We start from the raw sequence: 20,271 nt of genomic DNA on the forward strand, positions 1-20,271 counted from the left end.
TCCCTACTCCTTCCCTCCCCTTCTCTTCCTTTCCCTTCACTTTCCCTCCCCTTTCCTCCTCTCTTCCTTTCCTTTCCCTTCCCTTCCCTTCCTCTCCCTTTCCCTCCTCTCCCTTCCCCTCCCCTCTCCGCTCCTCTTCTCCCCTCCCCTCCCCTTTCTCATTTCTTTCTCTGCCTGGATTTATTTCTCCCCTCCAGATACATTCTTTTTTTTTTTTTTTGGGTCCAGTCGCGGGGCCTGAACTCTGGGCCTGGGCGCTGTCCCTCAGCTCTTCAGCTCAAGGCTAGGGCTCTACCACTTGAGCCACAGCACCACTTCCGGCTTTTTTCTTTTTTATTTTGCTTAAGTGGTGCTGAGGAATCGAACCCAGGGCCTCAGGCATGCAAGGCAAGCGCTCTACCACTGAGCCACCTTCCCAGCCCTCCCCTCCAGATATATTCTTGAACCACCCAGCCAGGTTCCATAGTTAAGTCATACTGGGACTTCACTTGGGATTGTGGTGAAATGCCGCTTAGTCTCCAGGGTGGACAGGGCAGGGATTGTCTATGTTTTACAGATGAGAAAATCCATGGCAGGAGAGGGGCAGGGACTGGCCCAGGGCTGCACGTGTGGGGAGAAGGGCAGACAGAGGGTCTTACCATCATCTGCTAGTGAGATCTAGCATTTGCTCATCAAGTGAGGAGGGACCTGGCAGGTGGGCGTGTCCAACCAGGAGCTAGATGGAGGTGGGCCTAGAGCAGCCCCGGGGCCCTCGGGGCTCTCCCAGGGCAGGGCTTGCAGTGTGACTGCACCAAAGGTGCCCCAAACAGGTGCGTGGTGTGAGTCTCGGCCTGACCTCTCCATGCCCCTCCTTCCCCCCCTTCCCCCATACGCAGACAAGGGGATGTAGCCCTGCCGCCCTACTACCAGCCTGAGGAGGATGACGAGATGCCCTTCATCTGCTCCCTGTCGGGGGACAACGGCATCATGGGCTGTCAGGAGATCCCCCCGCTCAAGGAGCAGGGCCGAGAGTGCTGCCTGTCCAAGGATGACGTCTACGACTTCGGGGCGGGGCGCCAGGACCTCAACGCCAGCGGCCTGTGCGTCAACTGGAACCGCTACTACAACGTGTGCCGCACCGGCAGCGCGAACCCGCACAAGGGCGCCATCAACTTCGACAACATCGGCTATGCCTGGATCGTCATCTTCCAGGTGAGGGACGCCTGCCCAGCGTGGGCTTTTGTCGGCAGAGACCCCGAGGTTCCCAGAGAAGAGGGGTGCCAGGCTGCCGAGCGTCACACAACTGCTAAATGGAGTTTTGCCCCACGTAGGCCGACCCCAAAGCCTGGAGGTCCAGGGGGTCTTGCAGGGAGATCTGTTCAGAGGGCAGATGAGATTTTTGGAGGGGCATAGTCCAGACAGAGTCGGGTCCGTGGAAGGTGAGGAGGGAGAAGGGCATTCCTAGAGGGGGTGACAGCTGGGGTGCAGGCCTAGAGACTGGGGCACTGAGCTGGTCTCACAGGAAATCCCTTCTGCACGGAGACCCTGCTTCCTCCTTCCCCTGCACTCTGCAGACAGGGTGGGGTTTGACAAGGGAGCTAGCGGGTGGAGGACTTTGGGGGTGTCATTTAACCCCTCTGGGCCTGACTTCTCATCTTTGTGAGGGTGAGCAGTCTGCAGACGCGAGGTGAGGGCTCAGTATAAGCGATGCATCTGCTGTCCTCAGAAGGATCTGGGCAGGAGCCTGCGGAGGAGGGGAGCCCAGAAGCCACTGAGGAGGGGAGTAGGGGTTCAGAGGACTGGGAGCTGCTCGGCTCAGCTCAGCTCCTGGGGCTGCTGCTCTGATCCTTTGTCCCAAGCGCGCAGGGGAGTTCTCTGCCTCTGTTTCTCCCCAGGCTCCCTCATGTTCCTTTCTGGAAGGATCCTGGGGTGGAGGATGGGCGGAGAGACTGTCATAGCAACCTTAACCAGCCCCCACTCCCTGCTCTGCCAAGCTGCACCCGGCCCTGCTAGGGGCTCTGTCATCCTGCGAACTGAAGAAGCCAGTGGGGCCCAAGGGGGAAAGTGGCCCAGTTAGTGAGCCTGAGCCTAAGCCCAGAGATCCTTGCTGTGCCTGTCCCCCTCTCCATCTCCCTTGGGGTTGTAGCCCGGAAGTGGGTGGGCTCTGGCGGAGCAGGGGTGAGTCTGGCCCTCCTGTTCCTTGGGGATGAAATTGCCATGTGTAGTGAGTCCCAGCACATAGTAGGGCCTCAATGTGAGCTGCTCCCTGGCTGGCTGCCGTTCCCCGGGGCCAGGGCCTCAGGCTCGGTGCTCTCCCCCTGCAGGTGATCACGCTGGAAGGCTGGGTGGAGATCATGTACTATGTGATGGATGCGCACTCCTTCTACAACTTCATCTATTTTATTCTGCTCATCATAGTAAGTGTCGGGGAGCTGGGGCTCAGGGCATGCTCGGGAGGCCCCTGGGGACAGGGAGCGGAGGAGGGACGGGTCCTCGGGGAGCCCTCCGCAGAGCAGGGGGCGGGGGAGGCAGCGAGAAGCATGCTTTTTAATGCAGCTGACCAGCCGGTGATGGAAGGGGCTCTTCAGGGTGGCCGCTGGAAGCATCCATCATTTTCGATTGCCTTCATTTTTCATTTCTAGACATTTTCATCCAGCCACTTGCTTCTGCTTATCTTTCTCTGCTCGTATCTCTAGGAATACATTCTTGTTGTGACCTTAGCTGGGGGTGCAGCCCCAGTATGGAGTCTCCAGGGCTTGGGGCTTGTCCCTGTGAGGACAAGAGTGTCTGAAAGCCCGGGGCTGCTCTGGAGTCAGAGATGGAGAGAGGAGGTCAGCCCTAGGGGTGGCCTCCCTGGAACATTTGATGGTCTCTTGCTTCTTAGGAAAGCATTGGGGGGGGGGGTGGTGAGGCTTTGCGCTTGGAGCCGTCAGAGTGGGTGATTGATGGGTGAACTCGTGAATGAATGCATGCGTGAATGAATGGTAGAAAGATCTAGAGGGCTCTATCCACCCTTCCAGGCCCAGCCCCTCCTGCCTCCCCCCCCCCACAGTCCCCAGAGCCAGCGCATCTTCCCCGTCATGCCTGACTGCAGCTTCAGACATGGCACAGTTCCCATTTGTGCCGGTGATTCACTCTGGGGGACAGCCGTCTTTCTCCCTGCCGGAGCGAGGCCAGCATCTCCCGCTTCCTGGTGGTGGGTGAGGGCATGTTCTGCCCTCTGGGGTAGTGCCCCATCCCGAGCTGGTGGACCTCGGACGGGGGTGGGGAGTGAGGGCAAGCTGACGGCTGACCCGAGATGCACCTGCTGTTAGCAGAGCTCCAGTGCGCGTCAGGCCGTGGGGTGATGCTGCTGATGAAAGGGAGAAGGGTCCAGCTGTTGTTCAGCATTGCCATCCATTCACTCCCAGAAACTTCAGGAAAGCCAGCACTGCACCCAGCTTGAGCCCAGTGCTGGGGGCAGCCGTGAGCTCCAGGGCTCGGCATGGCAGAAGGACGAGCAATGACCACCCAGGACCTTAAGTGCTGGATAGAAGGGAGCCCCAGAGGCTGAGGGGTCCACAGGAGGCCCCTCAACCATTCGGGGGGGGGCTTCCTGGAGGAGGCAGCACTAGAACTGAGCCTTAATGGGTAAGGCTCCCCCCTCCTCATCATGGAAGAGCCTGAAGTCAGGGTCACCCACAGAGTGGGTCAGTGTCCCATGAAAGGGAAGCAGAGGCCTCTGGGATTGCGAGAGGACTCCCTAGGCTCCAGAAGGGCTGGAGAAGGCTCTGTCTGCTTCTGCTGGTTGACTGAATGAATAGAGCCTGAGTCAGGCACTGGTGGCTCACACCTGTAATCCTAGCTGAGATCTGGGGTTCATGGTGAGGGCCAGCCCGGGCAGAAAAGTCCACGAGACTTAGCTCCAATTAACCAGTGAAGAGCTGGAAGTAGAGCTATGGCTCAAGTGGTAGAGCTTCACTCTTGAGCAAAAAAAGCTGTGGCAGACCCTGAGTTCAAGGCCTGGTACACTCTCTCTCTCTCTCTCTCTCTCTCTCTCTCTCTCTCTCTCTCTCTCTCTCCCACCCTCCCTCTCTCTCTCTCTCTCCCCTCCCACTCTCTCTAAAGAATAGTCTGGAATCCTTAAGTAGGCTCCTATGTCCCCACAGTCTACATGAAATAGGGATCTAGATTCTGGACTCTGAGTACTCAGTAAGTGCTCAATAAACATACTCTGCTGTTTTTCTTGCTACCTTGTTGGGTCCTGATTGGCTCTGCCCAGAATAGGAGGTTCCAGGAGAGCCGAGGATACTGAGTTTACTGGTGCTGGCAGGGTCCAGGGGCCCCATCTGAACAAACACACTGGCCAAGCAGGTTCCCCTGCCTGGACCTGAGAGGCAGGGTACCTGGCCTGGGCCATGCAGCTGGTGGGGGTCTTTGGTCCTTGGCTGCAGTACCCACTGCCCCATTCTGATCAGAAAAGTCCTTCACTTATCTTACCCTCCCTGGGTGCAGTGGCCATGCCCCAGATGGCGGTGGCTGTGGTTTGGGGCTTGTGACCCGAGGGCTTGGCTTAGAAGCAGCTCTGATGGGGCCAGGGGAGCTGCCTGGGCCTTTCTGTGGAGCAAAGCCTCAGAGATCTTTTCCTGTCCCCGTCTGTGTCTGTGCCTCTGTGTCTCTGGGCCCCTCCCCCCTCCCCTGCTCCTCTGCTGTCTCCACCTGCGAACTCTGCACCCACACCCTTGGATTCTGTCCTCCCTGAGCCCCCTTCTCCACCCACTGTCCTCTTGGTACCCCTGGCTCTCTCTCGCTGCCTGTCTCCCTGCTCTGCCCTATTTCTCTCTTTCACATCTCTGATCCGTCCTTACCCCTCTTCTTCCCCCCATTTCCACCTCTGCCTCGTGTCATTCTCCATGTCTTATGACCCCCTTCTTTACCTCTGCCTCCCTCACCCCACTGTCCCCTCTGTCCCTGTCCTTTCCTCCTGCTGGTCACAGGTGGGCTCCTTCTTCATGATCAACCTGTGCCTCGTTGTCATAGCAACCCAGTTCTCCGAGACCAAGCAGCGGGAGCACCGGCTGATGCTGGAGCAGAGGCAGCGCTACCTGTCCTCCAGCACCGTGGCCAGCTACGCCGAGCCCGGCGACTGCTACGAGGAGATCTTCCAATACGTGTGCCACATCCTGCGCAAAGCCAAGCGCCGGGCCTTGGGCCTCTATCAGGCCCTGCAGAGGCGGCGTCAGGCCCTGGGCCCAGGGGAACCAGCCCCTGCCAAGCCCGGGCCCCACACCAAGGAGCCCAGGCACTACAGTAAGTGCCGCCCCCTCCCCCCTAGGCTGGTAGTGCCACCAACTGGGGACTCAGAATGGACCATGAGTCTCACCATCACTAGAGAGTAGAGTGCTTGCCTAGCATGCATGAAAGCTATGGGTTCCATTCCTCAGCACCACATAAACAGAAAAAGCCAGAAGTGGCTCTGTGGCTCAAGTAGAGAGGGCTCTGGTGGACTCAGGTTTCCAGGACTTTTCTTCAGATGTGGGTGTTTCATGGCCTGGGAGTTCCAGGCATTATTCTGCTTTCTCGGTCTCTTGCTCCAGCCAGTTCTGGCTGGCTGGCTGGGGCCTCGGCCCCCGGGCCCTGGAGGAATTCACTTCCAGGGTGTCCCAGGAGCCACTGAAAAACATGCGATGATCTTTTCTTTGGTCTTTCGTGCAGCCCTTCTGGCTTCAGACTGCATGGCCCTGCTGTGGCTCCTCTGCTGTCCCTGCTTACCAGAATGCTGGGCACTGAGGATCATGACCTTTCTCCCCAAAGGCCTGGTGTGTCAGGATAATCTGCACCCAGCGTTTTGCTCCTGCCACTAAGCTATTTCTCATACTGAGCGTGACCAGCTTGTTTCTGGGGGGTTCTGGTTCAGGATAGGGTGTCCCTGGAGTGCATTTGGTCTATGAAGCAATCCTGAGAAAGGGGGCTGCACTGGTCATATCATTCCCAACTTTCAGATGAAAAAACTAGGGTGCAAATGAGATGAGCCCAGTGCATCAGTGGCACAGCTCTGTCACCCCTGGGCTGCCAGGGGTGCTGGGGCTTTGCTGAGTGTCTGCCTCTAGCAGCCAATGTACCCAACCCTAGGAGGAGGCCACTCAGAGCTCCAGGGCGAAGCCAGGGCCAGCCTGCTTCCTCTCAGTTGGTGCTGAGGACGTCGGCTGTCACCCAGCTGTTCCCTGGAGCGGCTGCAGAGTGTGGCGTGATGTTCCCTGCGTGGCCCCTCTGCAGGGCTCCAGCAGCGATCCTGAGCCACAGGATCCAAGCCCCACGCTGCACCCCAGCTCTCTCATTCTGGGAGTCTGGGAGTCCAGCAGGAAAATTCCTTCTCAGAACTGCCACCCACTGTCCTCCAAGCTAGCTGTCCAGGCCTGGCCTTGGAGGACCCCTGGCTGGCCCAGCAGGTGGATGGTAGGGGGTCTGGGGTCTGAGGACTAGGAGGGTGTTTATTTCGAGGGCTTCCTGCTGATCCCATCCCTTCTTCCTAAGACTGTGTGAGGCCCCTCCTCCCCCCACCTCTGTCCTCCACTGTGGGAGCAGTGAGGCAGGACCGGGGAGGGCTTTGACCCGGCCTCTAGGGCCGAGGCAGTTCCTGGGCTTCTGGTTACAGAGTGTGAATGAGTCCGGGAGCTCTGACTGAGGCTTGGGGGACATCTGGAGGCTAGTGTGTACTGAAGCGTGGACATCACAGTCTTTTCTTTCTCTTTGACACTACTTTTTTTTTTTTTGCTTACACAAGCAAAATGTGTTTATTTTGGGAAAAACATAAAGAAGCCAAACCAATCAAGCCTCTGTGAAACCTCCCTGTGCTGGCTGGCAGATCACAGCACTAGAGTTCAAGGCCAGCCTAGCTTCTCAGAGATTCCCAGGTGGTGGGAGGGTGGAAGCCACGCCCCCAGGACAGTGGACAGGGTGACGCCCCCTGAGTGCAGTGGTGAAGATGGAGGCCACAACCCAGCAGGCCCTGGAGAGGGTGGAAGCCACACCCCCCTAGGCAGTGGTGAGGATAAGGCCACACCCCCCTGTGGGCCTCAGGCTCCCCTCCCTCTGACTGTCAAACGCTGTGTGGAAGGAAGTCCTGGGCTTGGGGCTCAAGGTCACCTGCCTTCTCCATTCTCCACACAGGCGGGGAGCTTAGGAAGGTCATAGCTCCTCTAAGGGGTGTCCATTTTCTTTTCTTTTTTTTTTTGCCAGTCCTGGAGCTTGAACTCAGGGCCTGAGCACTGTCCCTGAGCCTCTCTGTGCTCATGACTAGCACTCTACCGCTTGAGCCACAGTGCCATTTCCAGCTTTTTTTGTTTATGTGGTGCTGAGGAATTGAACCCACAGCTTCATGCATGCTAGACAATCATTCTACCACTAAGCCACATTCCTAGCCCCAGGGCGTCCATTTTCTATAAGAGCCTGGCTCTGTCACTATACAGGGCCAATGCCTGAAGAGAGAATGCTACTTCTCCAGGGAAGACCAGGCCCCTTTTGGTGGGGCTGGCTTGTTCTGGGCAGACCCTGTGGGTCTCCAGAGGGTTGGTTGGGTCTGGTATGGAACTGATGCTTTCTCTCTCTCTCTCTCTCTCTCTTTCTCTCTCTCTGTGTGTGTGTGTGTGTGCGCGCGCATGCATGCTGGTACAGGAGTTTGAATTCAGTGCCTGGGCCCTGCCCCTTAGCTTTTTGGCTCAAGGATGGCACTCTGCCACTTGAGCCACAGCTTCACTTCTGGCTTTTTGCTGATTAATTGGAGGCAAGAGTCTCATAAACCTTTTCTGCCTAGGCTGGCTTCAAGCTGTGATCCTCAGATCTCAGCATGGTGAGTAGCTGGGATTGTAGGCGTGAGCCACCAGTGCCTGGCTTGATGCTGCCCTCTGTTTGCTTTTCAGAGCTGTGCCCGCGGCACAGTCCCTTGGACCCAACTCCTCACACGCTGGTGCAGCCCGTGTCCGCCATGCTGGCCTCTGACCCTGCCCACTGCCCACGCTGCCTGCAGGAGGCAGGCCGGCGACCTTCGGGCCTGGGCAGCACCGACTCGGGCCAGGAGGGCTCAGGAAGTGGGGGCTCTGGAGAGGCGGAGGCTGATGAGGATGGGCCCCAGAGCAGTGAGGATGGGGCTTCCTCAGGCCTGGGGAAGGAGGATGAGGAGGAACAGCCGGACGGGGCGGCCTGGCTGTGCAGGGGCGTGTGGCGGGAAACGCGAGCCAAGCTGCGGGGCATCGTGGACAGCAAATACTTCAACCGGGGCATCATGATGGCCATCTTGGTCAACACCGTCAGCATGGGCATCGAGCACCACGAGCAGGCCAGTGTGGTGGAGTGCTGGGCTTGGGCTACCTGGGGGTGGAGGGGTGGCCATCCAGGCCTAGGCCCAGCTGGGTCCACATGTCTGTGTGTCTGTCTACTTGTCTCTGGCTGAACTTAGTCCCCTGTGTCCCTCAGTGCCCAGTCCAGGGCCATGCTTCAGCTAAGGGGAAGCAGTTCTGCAGGGTGAGTTGGGGGATAAGAATGAGGGGGGCCAGTCCTTTGCACCCTATGCGGCACAGATGTCCCCAGTCTATAGGCCACTCCTGGGGCAACAGTCTGGTGAGGCGTCTGACTTGAGTCCCTCACAGACAGTCAGGGGCTGGTTTGAGTCCATCTTTGTGTTAAGACAGACATCCGACAGGGTTTGAGTTTCTAGAATCCCTTGGCTTAGCTTGGCTTCTTTCTGTGAGCCTCTGCTCTGTGCCCAGTGAGGGCCGCATGCTCACTCCTGGTTCATCGGCTTTCCAGGCACGGGATCTATTCAATTTCCTGGAATTAGGCCCCTGGGGTGCTGCTGGTCCATCAGCCATTCTGACTTAATTAAAAAGGTCCTCTGGGGGGCGGGGGGGGTGCGGCTCTGCAGGGTGAAGCTTGTAAGACAGGCTGCCCAGACCTCCTCTCCCACAGGCGCCAGCCAGCCCGGCACACCCACCATCGCCGCGTTGGCATGTCTGAACCCCGCTGTACCAGAGCTGGGTACTGCCCGTGGCTTGTTGGAGCCAGCTGGAGAGAGCCAGCTTTCTCATGTGAGGATTTTACAAGCAGTTGTTAAACTATGGAGGAAGTATTTACACCAAGGAAATTGGCAGATGCTATAAATTGGGCCGTTTCTTCATAGACCAGTGTGTTAGCACAATGCAGGGTCCTGCTTCCCTGAACCCCTCCGAGCCAGCCCACAGTGAGGGAAGCTCAGCCTTAGGGCTGGCCGTGGTCCTTGCCAGGCTCCAAGGCTGGCCCTTTCACAGCTGGCCACATTCTGTAGGAGCTGTCTGTCTGTCTGTCTGTTTACCCTCCCCCCCCCTCACATCTGGCCACATTCTGCAGGAGCTGTCTGTCTGTCTGTCCACCCTCCCTCCCACCCTCCCCACCTGCCTGCCTGCCTTCCTTTCTTCCTTCCTTCCTGAATTGGGGCTTGAGCACAGGGCTGGGGCACTGTCCCTGAACTTTTTTACTCCAGGCCTGGCACTCTACCACTTGAGCCACAGTTCCATTTCTGCCTTTTTGGTGGTTAATTGGAGAGAAGAGTCTCACAGACTTTACTGCCTGGGCAGGCTTTGAACCATGATCCTGTGTAGGATTGCAGGTTTGAGCTACCAGCATTCATTTGAACCCAGAATCAGGTGGGACCTCTTCCCTCTGGGTAGCAGTCAACACATGGTACTGGAGTCGTCTCTTCCGGTGGCCCCCATTATGCCCCATGGATGGTCCATACTGACTTCTGCCCTCTCCTTCTTAGGGATGGGAAACTATCGACTGAGCAGCTACTGAGCGCCAGGCCCTGGGTTCTCACAAGGGCCCCTCTAGCAGGGCCCCTCCCCTCCCAGCCTCCCACTTATAGGGCAACAGGGAGGCCACGCCCCTGACTCAAGGTCTATGGGCGATCCCCTCCCCCCAGAGGGGCTGGGAAGGCCAAGTACCCCCAAGAATTCCAGCACTCGGGAGGTTCTCATGACTCAGTCATGACCGGCGAGACTTTTGTTGGAGCCTTCTGCCACCAGCCTGGGGTGAGTTTACCATCCGCTGTCTGGAGCTGCAAAAATTAATTAGTTAAAGAAAAAGTGAGGAGGAGGAAGCATTTTTGAAATGTTCTTTTTAAAGCAGCTCCGAGTGGCAGCCATTGTTTGGTGAAGCTCTGTGCAGGGCCCTGCTGGTATTTTTGCTTCCCAGACATGGCTCAGCAGGAACCGATCCACCCCCAAGTTTATTTTGAGCATCCCCCGCTGAGGTGGCACCCACAGAGAGAGGTAGCCCAGGGCCGCCAAGGGGGCACAGGGAGAGGAGGGAGAGGAGGGCTGGGGGTAGGTGCAGGTGAACCACACAGCATCTCCCCTGCTCCTGTCTGCAGAGGGAATGGATGACTGGCGGGCACTGCTGATCAGGACGGGACTTGGTAGGCTGGTGGGGGGGGTGTTCACTCTTTTCCTCCTAAGCCGCACCCTGGGCCACCCCTGGGTGACAGCCTGGCTGACATATCCTGACGCTATTTGGAAAATGCTTTCTCTCTTCCGATGCACCCCTGGTGGTCCCATGTCTCCTCCTGAACTCACCTTGGCCTGGACCTGGAGGATGGTCAAGGTTGAGGATGAAAAGTGGAGGCTGGGCTGAACGGGCAGCCGGCCAGGGTGCAGGGCCTCTCCCTGGGATAGAGCTCACCCCGGCCAGCTCAGGGCCCACGTCAAGACCACAAAACCGGCAGGGGTTCCGCCCACTTCATTCTCCTTTCTGGAGCCCCTGTCCCGTCACTGCCAGCCCAGGTGCAGGGGGTGACTTTGGGCGCAGGAAGGTGGGCTGCCTTAGTGGCTGACTTTTTTTTTTTCCTGGCCATTGGGTTTGAACTCAGGGCCTGGGTGCTGTCCCTGAGCTCTTTTTGCTCCAGGCAAGCACTCTACCACTTTGAGCCACAGTGCCACTTCCGGTTTTTTGGTGGTGTATTGGAGATAAGAGTCTTACAGACTTTCCTGCCAGGGCTGGCTTTGAACTGGGATTCTCAGATCTCAGCCTCCTCAGTACCTAGGATTATAGGCGTGAGCCACCAGTGGCCCAGCAGTGGCTAAAATTTGAACCCTGGAAGGGTTCAAGGAACAGAGGCATGGAAGTGGGCTGTAGTCAAGGGAGGCTTCCTGGGGCCTATGGCACCGGAGATGAATTCCCCAAGGAATGAGTTCATCAGTGAGACAGACAGCTTGGACATCCCCATGGACCCCGAGGCTGGAAGAATATGTGCACAGGGCAGGGCAGACAGGAGGACAGGATGGCCGTTCATTCCCAGCGACCTTGAGGCCTGTGCTTTCTGTGTGTCCGTCCCCTTCTGGCCAGGTCTCTGGCTACTATAGTCCTAGTGCTATGTCATCTCAGTTCTTTTCCTCTTCTTCCTCCTCTTCCTCCTCTTCTTTTAATGTCCTTTGGTGTTTTTCTCTGTGTGTGTCTCTGAGTCTCTGTGCTCTGTCTTTGCTGCCTGAATCTTATGCTCATGTCTGTCTGTCTGTCTCTGCCCATCTCTCTGTGCCTCTGTCCAGGCCCTTTCATACCCTCCCTCCTCAGCCTCTCACTGGCAATGTCTATGTACATCTGTCTGCTGCTTTCCAGCCTGTCTCCCTCCCAGAGAAATACCTTGGGGAGTGATGGACGGTCCATTAGGAGAAGAGTAACAGGTGTGCAGTGCCTGGAGCGGCAGCTGCTGCGGGGGCGGGGAGCCAGCGGTGACCTTTCGGGGAAGCAGCGGCTCCCTCGCTGCGCTGATGGCGATGGCAGGAGTGTGCGCACCGGCTGCGCGCGGCCCAGGGCCGGGCCAGGCCCTCCTGAGCTGTCAGCGCCCACGGACGTGGTTTGTGTGGTCTGGGAACACTGAGCAGGGTCTGAGCCCTCCCTGTGAGGCCCCTCTGGGGCCCCCCACTCCCCTTTCGGGACCATTTTGTGTCAAGTGTAATTACAGATGGAGATGGCTCTTCCCTTTTCATCTGGGCTTGCGAGGAGCTGGCAGCTATGAGATTTCCTACGCGCTAGGTGGAAAACTGGGGGCTGGGTAGCTTTCTTCTTCTTTAAAGCCACATGGAACCCAAGTCAGCCCTAGGGCTTCCTGCTGCTCCCGGCCCAGGGGAGCGGGCCGCTGTGGTCCTGGCCTCTCACCTCGCAGCCTGTGCTATGCTGGGCTCCGAGCACTCTTGCTGCTTCCCTGACACCAACCGTCTTCTTAGATCTCTGCTAAGATGGCGCTTCCTTCAGGAGTTCTCTGGGCTTCCTGACACCGTCCTTCACCTACCTTCTGTGGCCCTGTCGCCCTGGGTGCTGGCCTGCTTTGTTAGCGTGGCTTGTGGGGCTTTTCCGCCAGCTGTGAGCTGCTCTATTTCAGTAGCAAAGCCCAGAACATTGCAGGAAGACCCCATAGGTCTTCCAAGGGAAGATGTGAATGGTGAATGGATGAATGAATGAGTGAACGAGTGGGTGGGTGGGTGAACGAGTGGCTGAGTAGAGCGAGAGAGTGAGTGAGTGGGTGGGTGAGAGTGAATGAGTGAATGGCTGAGTCAGCAAGTAAGTGAATGAGTGAGTGAGCGGGTGAATGAGTGAACAGGTAAGTGAATAAGTAAGCGAATGAGTGAATGAATAAGTGAGTTGAGTGAGTAGATGAGTTAATGAAAGAGTGAATGAGTGAGTGAATGAATGAATGAGTTAATGAGTGAGTGAATGACTGGGAGGGCTCAGGTGCGGCTTCAGTCTGTAATGGGACAGCAGCTTGGAGTCTGACTTGGATGAGTACCCAGCCCTGCTACCTTCCTGCAGGGTGGCCTGAGCAGGTCAGTCCGTGTTGCCCAGCCTGTTTGCTAGCCTATTCAGGGAAGGCCAGCGGTGGACTTGCAGGTGGCCAGGCTCAGTCCCGTGTCAGGCATCAGGGTTAGCGAGGGACTCGTGGTCAGGGAGGGACACATGCCCTTTCTTCTCCAGGATTCAGTCAAGTGGCACTACCATGAGCACCAGGCAGACCCTTCCCGGGATAGCAGAGAGGCCACGGAGGGAAGAGAAGGGCTGGAGCCTCAATACCCTTAGTGAGGGGCTAGGAGTGACCCCTGCTATGGATGAGGGAAGGGAGGCGCAGCAGTGGAGGGGACTGCCCTTTGCAAGTCACCATCTGCTGCTAGAAACCATGAGGCAAACAGCCCCGGGACAGAGGAAGTCTGCAGCTGCCTATGGAGTGGGGAGCAGATAAGTGGGCAGCTTAGGGCCTTCCCTCGACCTCCTGGGGTCCCAGCGTCCTCTGGGAGCCATCATGGCAGTGTTCTGTGTGTGGGCCGTGCCTGGCAGGCAGCAGGTGCCCTGCCTGTGCCCTTTCCTCATGGGCACGGTGTGAGATGGCTCGAGAGTTTACAGTGAGTGATAGCTGTGGCAGTACCCTCAGCATGCAATGTCAGGACCACTTCTGAGTTTAGGGAAGCGTGGCCCCCAGTGGACCTTGTAGGAAGGACCCTGAGGGGTCAGAGCTGAGAGGAGATGACAGGAGATAACAGCCAGGACCCAGACCCGCAGGGTTACGCTTCCCCTTCCCCAATGTTCCCACAGCCAGAGGAGCTGACCAACGTCCTGGAGATCTGCAATGTGGTCTTCACCAGCATGTTCGCCCTGGAGATGATCCTGAAGCTAGCTGCCTTCGGGCTCTTCGACTACCTGCGAAACCCGTACAACATCTTTGACAGTATCATCGTCATCATCAGGTACTTCCTCACCCGCTCTGCAGCCGAGTACTGGGGGTCGTGCAGTGACCCCAGACAGTACAGAAAAGTGGCCAAGGAGATGAAAAACACTTCTGCACACATCTTCATTGATTTTTGTGCCACTACTGGGGCTTCAACTCAGGATCTTCCGACCTCACACTCTTGTTTGGCTTCCTGTGCTCAAAGCTGGTGCTCTACCACTTGAGACACAGCTGGCTTTTTTTTTGCTGATTAATTGAAGAGTCTCAGGCACTTTTCTAATGAGGCTGACTTCAAACTTCGATCCTCAGATCTCAGCCTCCTGAGTAGTTAGGATTACAGGTGTGAGCTACCAGCACCCAGCCCAAATATATATAGGTATAGATATAGATAGGTATGTGTGTGTGTGTGTGTGTGTGTGTGTGTGTATATATATATATATATATATATATATATATATATATATATATATATATAAACTGGTGATTTAGTTTCTGGATGAATGTGTTAAATAGCAAGATGTCAGCAATGGGTTTAGACCATCATTCCAAAGAAGATCTGTGCATAAAAAATACTTAGAAATAGCTGCATCAACTGTCATGTGACAGGAAGGTATCAACTATTTCAATTGCCCACAGAGCCATAGGTATGCTAATTCTGAGGCTTATTCATAATCAAAAGAAGCATAAAATCTCAAAAAGAGAACAGTGACATTCACTGAGCTTCCTAGATTTTAGCCACTGGCGTGTGTGTGTGTGTGTGTGTGTGTGTGTGTGTGTGTGTGTGTGTGTGTGTGTGTGTGTGTGTGTGTGTGTGTGTGTGTGTGTGTGTGTGTGTGTGTGTGTGTGTGTGTATGTGTATCTGTCCATGGACTCCAGGCACTGGTTTAGGGGTGCAGTCAGCAGCATCTGGTGCATCATTTGTTGGATGAATGAATGAATGAGCTGAAGCTCTTGTCTGTTCATACTTCCATCTTTCTGATTCTGCCTCCCTCTCCTTCTGGTCTCCCACTGACCTCCTCCTGCCTCCCTGATACTTGTATATCCACTCCCCCCCCCAGCATCTGGGAGATCGTGGGGCAGGCAGATGGCGGGCTGTCGGTGCTGCGTACGTTCCGGCTGCTGCGGGTGCTGAAGCTGGTGCGTTTCATGCCCGCGCTGCGACGCCAGCTCGTGGTGCTCATGAAGACCATGGACAACGTGGCCACCTTCTGCATGCTGCTCATGCTCTTCATCTTTATCTTCAGGTGAGCTACACCTGTGGGGACGGTGGCTGGCTGAAGATCCCAGGGACAAACTCACCTGGGTCTGGGTGTGGGTCCTGGTGCCAGCATTCTATCCTGGTGGCTCTGGGGAAGGTACTCCCCACCCCCAGCCTCAGTATTCCTGTCTACAAAATGGGAAGATGGGACTAACGTTGCCTCCCCCCCACCCCACTGAGTCGTCCTGAGAACGGGCAGGCAGCTCAATGCGCAGTTGCACTGCACCCGTTTGAGCTTGGTACGCATGTGCCCCTTGGCCCTCCTCTGAGCTCAGAGAACTTGCACCCTGCACCTTGTGAACTCTTCTTCCCTGCTCCCACAGCATCCTCGGGATGCACATCTTTGGCTGCAAATTCAGCCTGCGCACAGACACGGGAGACACAGTCCCAGACAGAAAGAACTTCGACTCCCTGCTGTGGGCCATTGTCACGGTGTTCCAGGTGAGAGGCTGGAGCCTTGCACCCTTGTGTTTCTGGTTAAACCATCCTGGACAGCAGGCTTGGGAGGGCTGAAGTGACTCAGAGGCTGGGTCTGGGCCCGGGGGACCCAGCACTGACTCATGTCCCCCCAACAGATCCTCACCCAGGAGGACTGGAACGTGGTCCTTTACAACGGCATGGCCTCCACCTCCCCCTGGGCCTCTCTCTACTTTGTCGCCCTCATGACCTTTGGCAACTATGTGCTTTTCAACCTGCTGGTGGCCATCCTGGTGGAGGGCTTCCAGGCTGAGGTGACCGCAGCCCCGGTGTGGGGGAGGGTACCTCCCTGGGGCAAGCCCCTGGGCAGGGGAGAGGCAGCCTGGGGATGGGGGAGGGCTGTGACTCAAACATCCAACTGAGGTGGTGAGCTCTCTGGCACAGAAAGCATGCAAAACAGATGCTGCGGGCTGAAGGGCCAGGCCTCTCCATCTGAGATTCCAAGGCCCCCATATCTGGGTTTCTAGACCCAGCTTCCTTCTTTCTCAGAGGCTTTGGGGACAGTTTTAATCAGGCAAATAGATGGTTGCAGCCTAGGTTGTCATTAGCTTCTTTTGTCCTTTTTCTAAGCCTCAGTTTCCTCACCTATAAAAGGGAAGTTGAAATAGCTATGGAAAACTTCAGGATCTGGCGGGGGGGGGGGGGGGGGGAGGGCTATGTTGACCTCTGCGCTGCTCTCCTAGGGTGACGCCAATCGCTCCTACTCGGATGAGGACCAGAGCTCTTCCAACATGGAGGAGTTTGACAAGCTCCAGGAGGCCCTGGAAGGCAGCAGAGGTAAATAGGTTTCTGCTTGTCCCCCAGAGCCAGAGGCCTTCCCTCCATATGCAGACGGGCACAGGGCCTCCGGCTTCCTCCTCAATCAAGCCCAGGTGTGGGGGTTGCTCATGGGCGGCTCATGCCCTGTGTTCAGTTTTTCCGTTCACAACTAAAGGAGGTGCTGAGTCTCAAAGGGAGGACGCCATTCATGAACTTTCTAGAAGCCAGCCAGAGGGGCAGCTACAGACCATAGATTCCCGTGGTTAGAATCTTGGGGCCTTAGGCTGAGGCTGGGGTTCCACTAGTGCACTTGGAACAAATCTCTCCCAACCCCTGCCTAGTGCTTCCACAAGCCAGGCACACAGCCCTTGCCGGCTTCCCTCTGATGAAACTCATCCAAGTGTGGAAGGCCAAGGACTCAGGCAGAGTAAAGAGTCCCAAAGGCTCATGGGATGGGGTGCAGCCCAGAAGACTTCCTGGTGGAGATGTCTTCTCAGAAGAGCTCTCCATTTCTATTGCTCTGTTTCGTGGCTTCCTTTACTCTCATTCTCTTCTGTCTATTGTCCTCTCTGTCATCTTACTCCTCCAGATCCCAAGCTCTGTCCAATCCCCATGACTCCTAATGGGCACCTGGACCCTAGCCTCCCACTGGGTGGGCACCTGGGTACTGCGGGGGCTGTGGGCGCCGTGCCCCGCCTCTCTCTGCAGCCGGACCCAGTCCTGGTGGCCCTGGACTCCCGCAAGAGCAGCGTGATGTCTCTGGGCCGGATGAGTTATGATCAGCGCTCCCTGGTGAGTCCTCCGGTGGGCGGTGATGGTGCTCCTTGATCTGGAGTGGGGGGACCCTGTTTCCAACCCAAGCTAGGGCACCCCGCTATCCCACCCAAACCACGCATTCCTGATTTGTCACTCCTGGGTGCCCAGTGCCAGAGAATGGCCTGGCAACAATGAATGAGTGGTGTCTACCGTAGGCTCTGGTATAGAGAACAGGGGTTTCATCTTGACAGCAATAGGTGGGATAAATTCTTGGGGGTCCATGTAGACTAGAGCTTGAATCTGTCCTTTGCTATATGACCACAAACCAACTGCTCTCCATCTCTGAGGCTCAGCCTCCCTCTCTGCAAAACAGGAAGATGGCCCTAACTTCCTGTGGGTTCCCCACGAAAAGTGAGTGGCAGGAGGGGTGGAGTGAGTCCCTCACCCATTGGCTAGGCCCCTGTCCAGGGGATACGCTGGCACTGACCCGGGCCTGGCCTCCCCTGTAGTCCAGCTCCCGGAGCTCCTACTACGGGCCGTGGGGCCGCAGCGGGGCGTGGGCCAGCCGTCGCTCCAGTTGGAACAGCCTCAAGCACAAGCCACCTTCAGCTGAGCATGAGTCGCTGCTGGGCAGCGGGGCCCGGGCCTGCGAGGGCGCCCGGGATGAGGGGCCACCCCGCGCCGTGCCCCTCCACGCCCCCCACACCCACCACCTGTACCATGGACCCCACTTGGCGCACCGGCACCACCACCATCGCCGCACTCTGTCCCTCGACACCAGGGACTCGGTGGACCTAGCCGAGCTGGTGCCTGTAGTGGGCACCCACCCTCGGGCTGCCTGGAGGGCGACAGGCCTGGTACCTGGGCATGAGGACTGCAATGGTAGGATGCCCAGCATCGCCAAGGACGTCTTCACCAAGATGGACGACCACCGGGACCGAGTGGAGGACGAGGAGGAGATGGACTACGTGAGTGGGCCCGGCTTGGTGGGCGGGGCAAGGCGATAGGCGTGCCATGGAGGGCCTGGTGTAGAGGTGGGTGGAATGATCGGGCTTCTGTTGAGTGAGGCTGGAGGGGTGGGGCCACCAGGTGGACTATGAATGGCAGGAGCTACAGTAGGCGGGGATTAGGGGTGGGGCATGTCTGTTGGAGGAGCTAAGGGGCTTCTGCAGGGTGCATAGAGTCAGAGCTGGGCTTGCCCCAGGGGAAGAAGCTCCTTCTTGCCCCTCCCCACGCCTGCCATGGAAGGGGGAGAGCTCAGAGGTCACTCAGCGACCCTAGTCTTCTGGACGGCCAGATGGGGCCCCAGAGCCCAGCACTGACCCTCCTATGCCCGGCCTTCCCCTTGCCAGACTCTATGCTTCCGTGTCCGCAAGATGATCGATGTCTACAAGCCTGACTGGTGCGAGGTCCGGGAGAACTGGTCTGTCTACCTTTTCTCTCCAGAGAACAGGTGTGCAGGGGCTGGCTTGGGGTGAGGGCTGCAGTGGAGGTTGGTGACTTGTCCGGGAGGGCGAAGCAGGGCAAAGCCATTAAATGATAAATATACTACCATACTGCCGGTGGTATCTGCCCGGGAAGAGGTGGTTCCAGACATCCATTCAGGGCTTTCCTGGGCACTTCCTATAGTCTAGGTTAGCCCAATACCGAGCACCTGGTTGGACAGATCCTGAAGCAATTGGGGGTTCTCACATCCAGAGTAGCATCAGAAGGCTTCCTGAAGGAGGAGGCCTGTGCTAGGCTTTGGAAGTGGCTAGATAACACTCAGTTAGGCAGTGAGTTTGGAGTTATGAAGTGGACCGACTAGCACAGGTGAAGGGAGCAGCGGAGGGAAAGCCGAGGGGACATGTGATGGTGGGATGGTCCGGGTGTGGAGTTGGCACCTGCTGTGGGTCAGAAGGAAGAGGAAGGGAAGGGGCCACTTCCCTCGCTGTCCTGAGTGGGCTTGTCCCTCTGTCTTTCCCTGGCTGTCCAGGTAGGAGGCACACTGACACTCTTGGTGCCTCCTGCCCAGGTTCCGGGTTCTGTGTCAGACCATCATCGCCCACAAGCTCTTCGATTATGTCGTCCTGGCCTTCATCTTCCTCAACTGCATCACCATCGCACTGGAGCGGCCCCAGATTGAAGCTGGCAGCACTGTAAGTTGCTGCCCTCAAGCAGGGCAGGGGGCCAACCTGAGGGGCACAGACCAGGGCCTACCCTGGCCCAGAGTGCCCGGCCCAGGGAACCCTCAGCAAAGCCAGACACTGGGCCCAACCACGGAGGGAGGTGCTGGCAGGGAGCTTGCTGGGGGGAGGGAGGAGGGAAGTCTGCCTAGATCTGAGAAGTGGCAGCTTCTCCTGGCTGCCCCTTGGAGAGTGGCCAGGTGGCTGGGCAGTTGTGGCACTCTTTGGGGCCCATGGCATCTCCTGGCTCTTTCAGGAACGCATCTTCCTCACGGTCTCCAACTACATCTTCACAGCCATCTTCGTGGGCGAGATGACACTGAAGGTTGCTTTGGCTTCACCTAGATTGCTCCCATCCCTAGATTGGGGAGGAGGGGGGCAGGGCGGGGCGGGGTAGGAGGGCAGGGGTGAGACTGGCCTAGGTCCCGCCCCTTCCTCAGCTTGTCATTGGCCATCAGCACCATTCCACAGGCTGGGAGACCTGCCCTGGCTGAGCTCCTGACCCAGCCCCTGGGGCCTGGAGGGGGTCGGTGGTATCTCCCATCCACCCTTCTGAGAATCAGACCCCACCAGAAAGGCGAGTACAGGGAGCAACATAGCTAGAGGAAGAGGTATCTGTGGAAGTGGGGTACAGGGTGCAGGAAAAGAGATCCTCTGGGACTCTTCCTAGCACTGTGGCCTTTGGATCGGGTTTGTCGAAGTGTTGGGAGATCCTAAAGGGGCAGTGTCCTGGGTCCTGACTTTGCCGCTTCCCTGCTCATTGCCCTCACTGGGACAGCCTTGAACTGTCCCACGCCCACCACCTCCACCTGCCCATCCCGCCCCAGTGGCTGCAGGTGGGCTTGACCTTGCCCTGCTCCTTCCCCTCCCCCCTCCCCTGCTGCCCCCAGGGCCCTGACCCCAGCCCCACCCCCAGGTGGTCTCTCTGGGCCTGTACTTTGGGGAGCAGGCCTACCTGCGCAGCAGCTGGAATGTGCTGGACGGCTTTCTTGTCTTCGTGTCCATCATCGACATTGTGGTGTCTGTGGCTTCGGCGGGGGGAGCCAAAATCCTGGGGGTCCTCCGCGTCCTGCGTCTCTTGCGCACGCTCCGCCCGCTGCGGTGAGCACCCTGGAGGCAGGGGAGGGGGGGGTGGCTGAGTTGTTCTGGAAGTCGCA

The 20,271-nt window shown here is 57.5% G+C and overlaps 1 protein-coding gene across 1 annotated transcript in view; it reads left to right on the forward strand.

Moving 5' to 3' along the window:
• The window catches only part of Cacna1i (calcium voltage-gated channel subunit alpha1 I), a 99,508-nt gene that overhangs the window by 57,927 nt on the left and 21,310 nt on the right, over window positions 1-20,271 (forward strand). The window contains exons 7-21 of the mRNA XM_069999580.1: window positions 876-1,191; window positions 2,304-2,396; window positions 4,956-5,268; window positions 7,878-8,293; window positions 13,567-13,718; window positions 14,758-14,943; window positions 15,281-15,398; window positions 15,533-15,688; window positions 16,118-16,211; window positions 16,783-16,985; window positions 17,459-17,917; window positions 18,302-18,402; window positions 18,964-19,087; window positions 19,371-19,439; window positions 20,031-20,215. Coding sequence (XP_069855681.1) covers window positions 876-1,191; window positions 2,304-2,396; window positions 4,956-5,268; window positions 7,878-8,293; window positions 13,567-13,718; window positions 14,758-14,943; window positions 15,281-15,398; window positions 15,533-15,688; window positions 16,118-16,211; window positions 16,783-16,985; window positions 17,459-17,917; window positions 18,302-18,402; window positions 18,964-19,087; window positions 19,371-19,439; window positions 20,031-20,215 — 2,985 coding nt within the window. The remainder of the gene's footprint in view (window positions 1-875; window positions 1,192-2,303; window positions 2,397-4,955; window positions 5,269-7,877; window positions 8,294-13,566; window positions 13,719-14,757; window positions 14,944-15,280; window positions 15,399-15,532; window positions 15,689-16,117; window positions 16,212-16,782; window positions 16,986-17,458; window positions 17,918-18,301; window positions 18,403-18,963; window positions 19,088-19,370; window positions 19,440-20,030; window positions 20,216-20,271) is intronic.

The sequence above is a fragment of the Dipodomys merriami genome, unplaced genomic scaffold, assembly GCF_024711535.1.
Source record: "Dipodomys merriami isolate MVZ:Mamm:240054 unplaced genomic scaffold, mDipMer1.0.p SCAF_55, whole genome shotgun sequence".
Lineage (NCBI taxonomy): Eukaryota > Metazoa > Chordata > Mammalia > Rodentia > Heteromyidae > Dipodomys > Dipodomys merriami.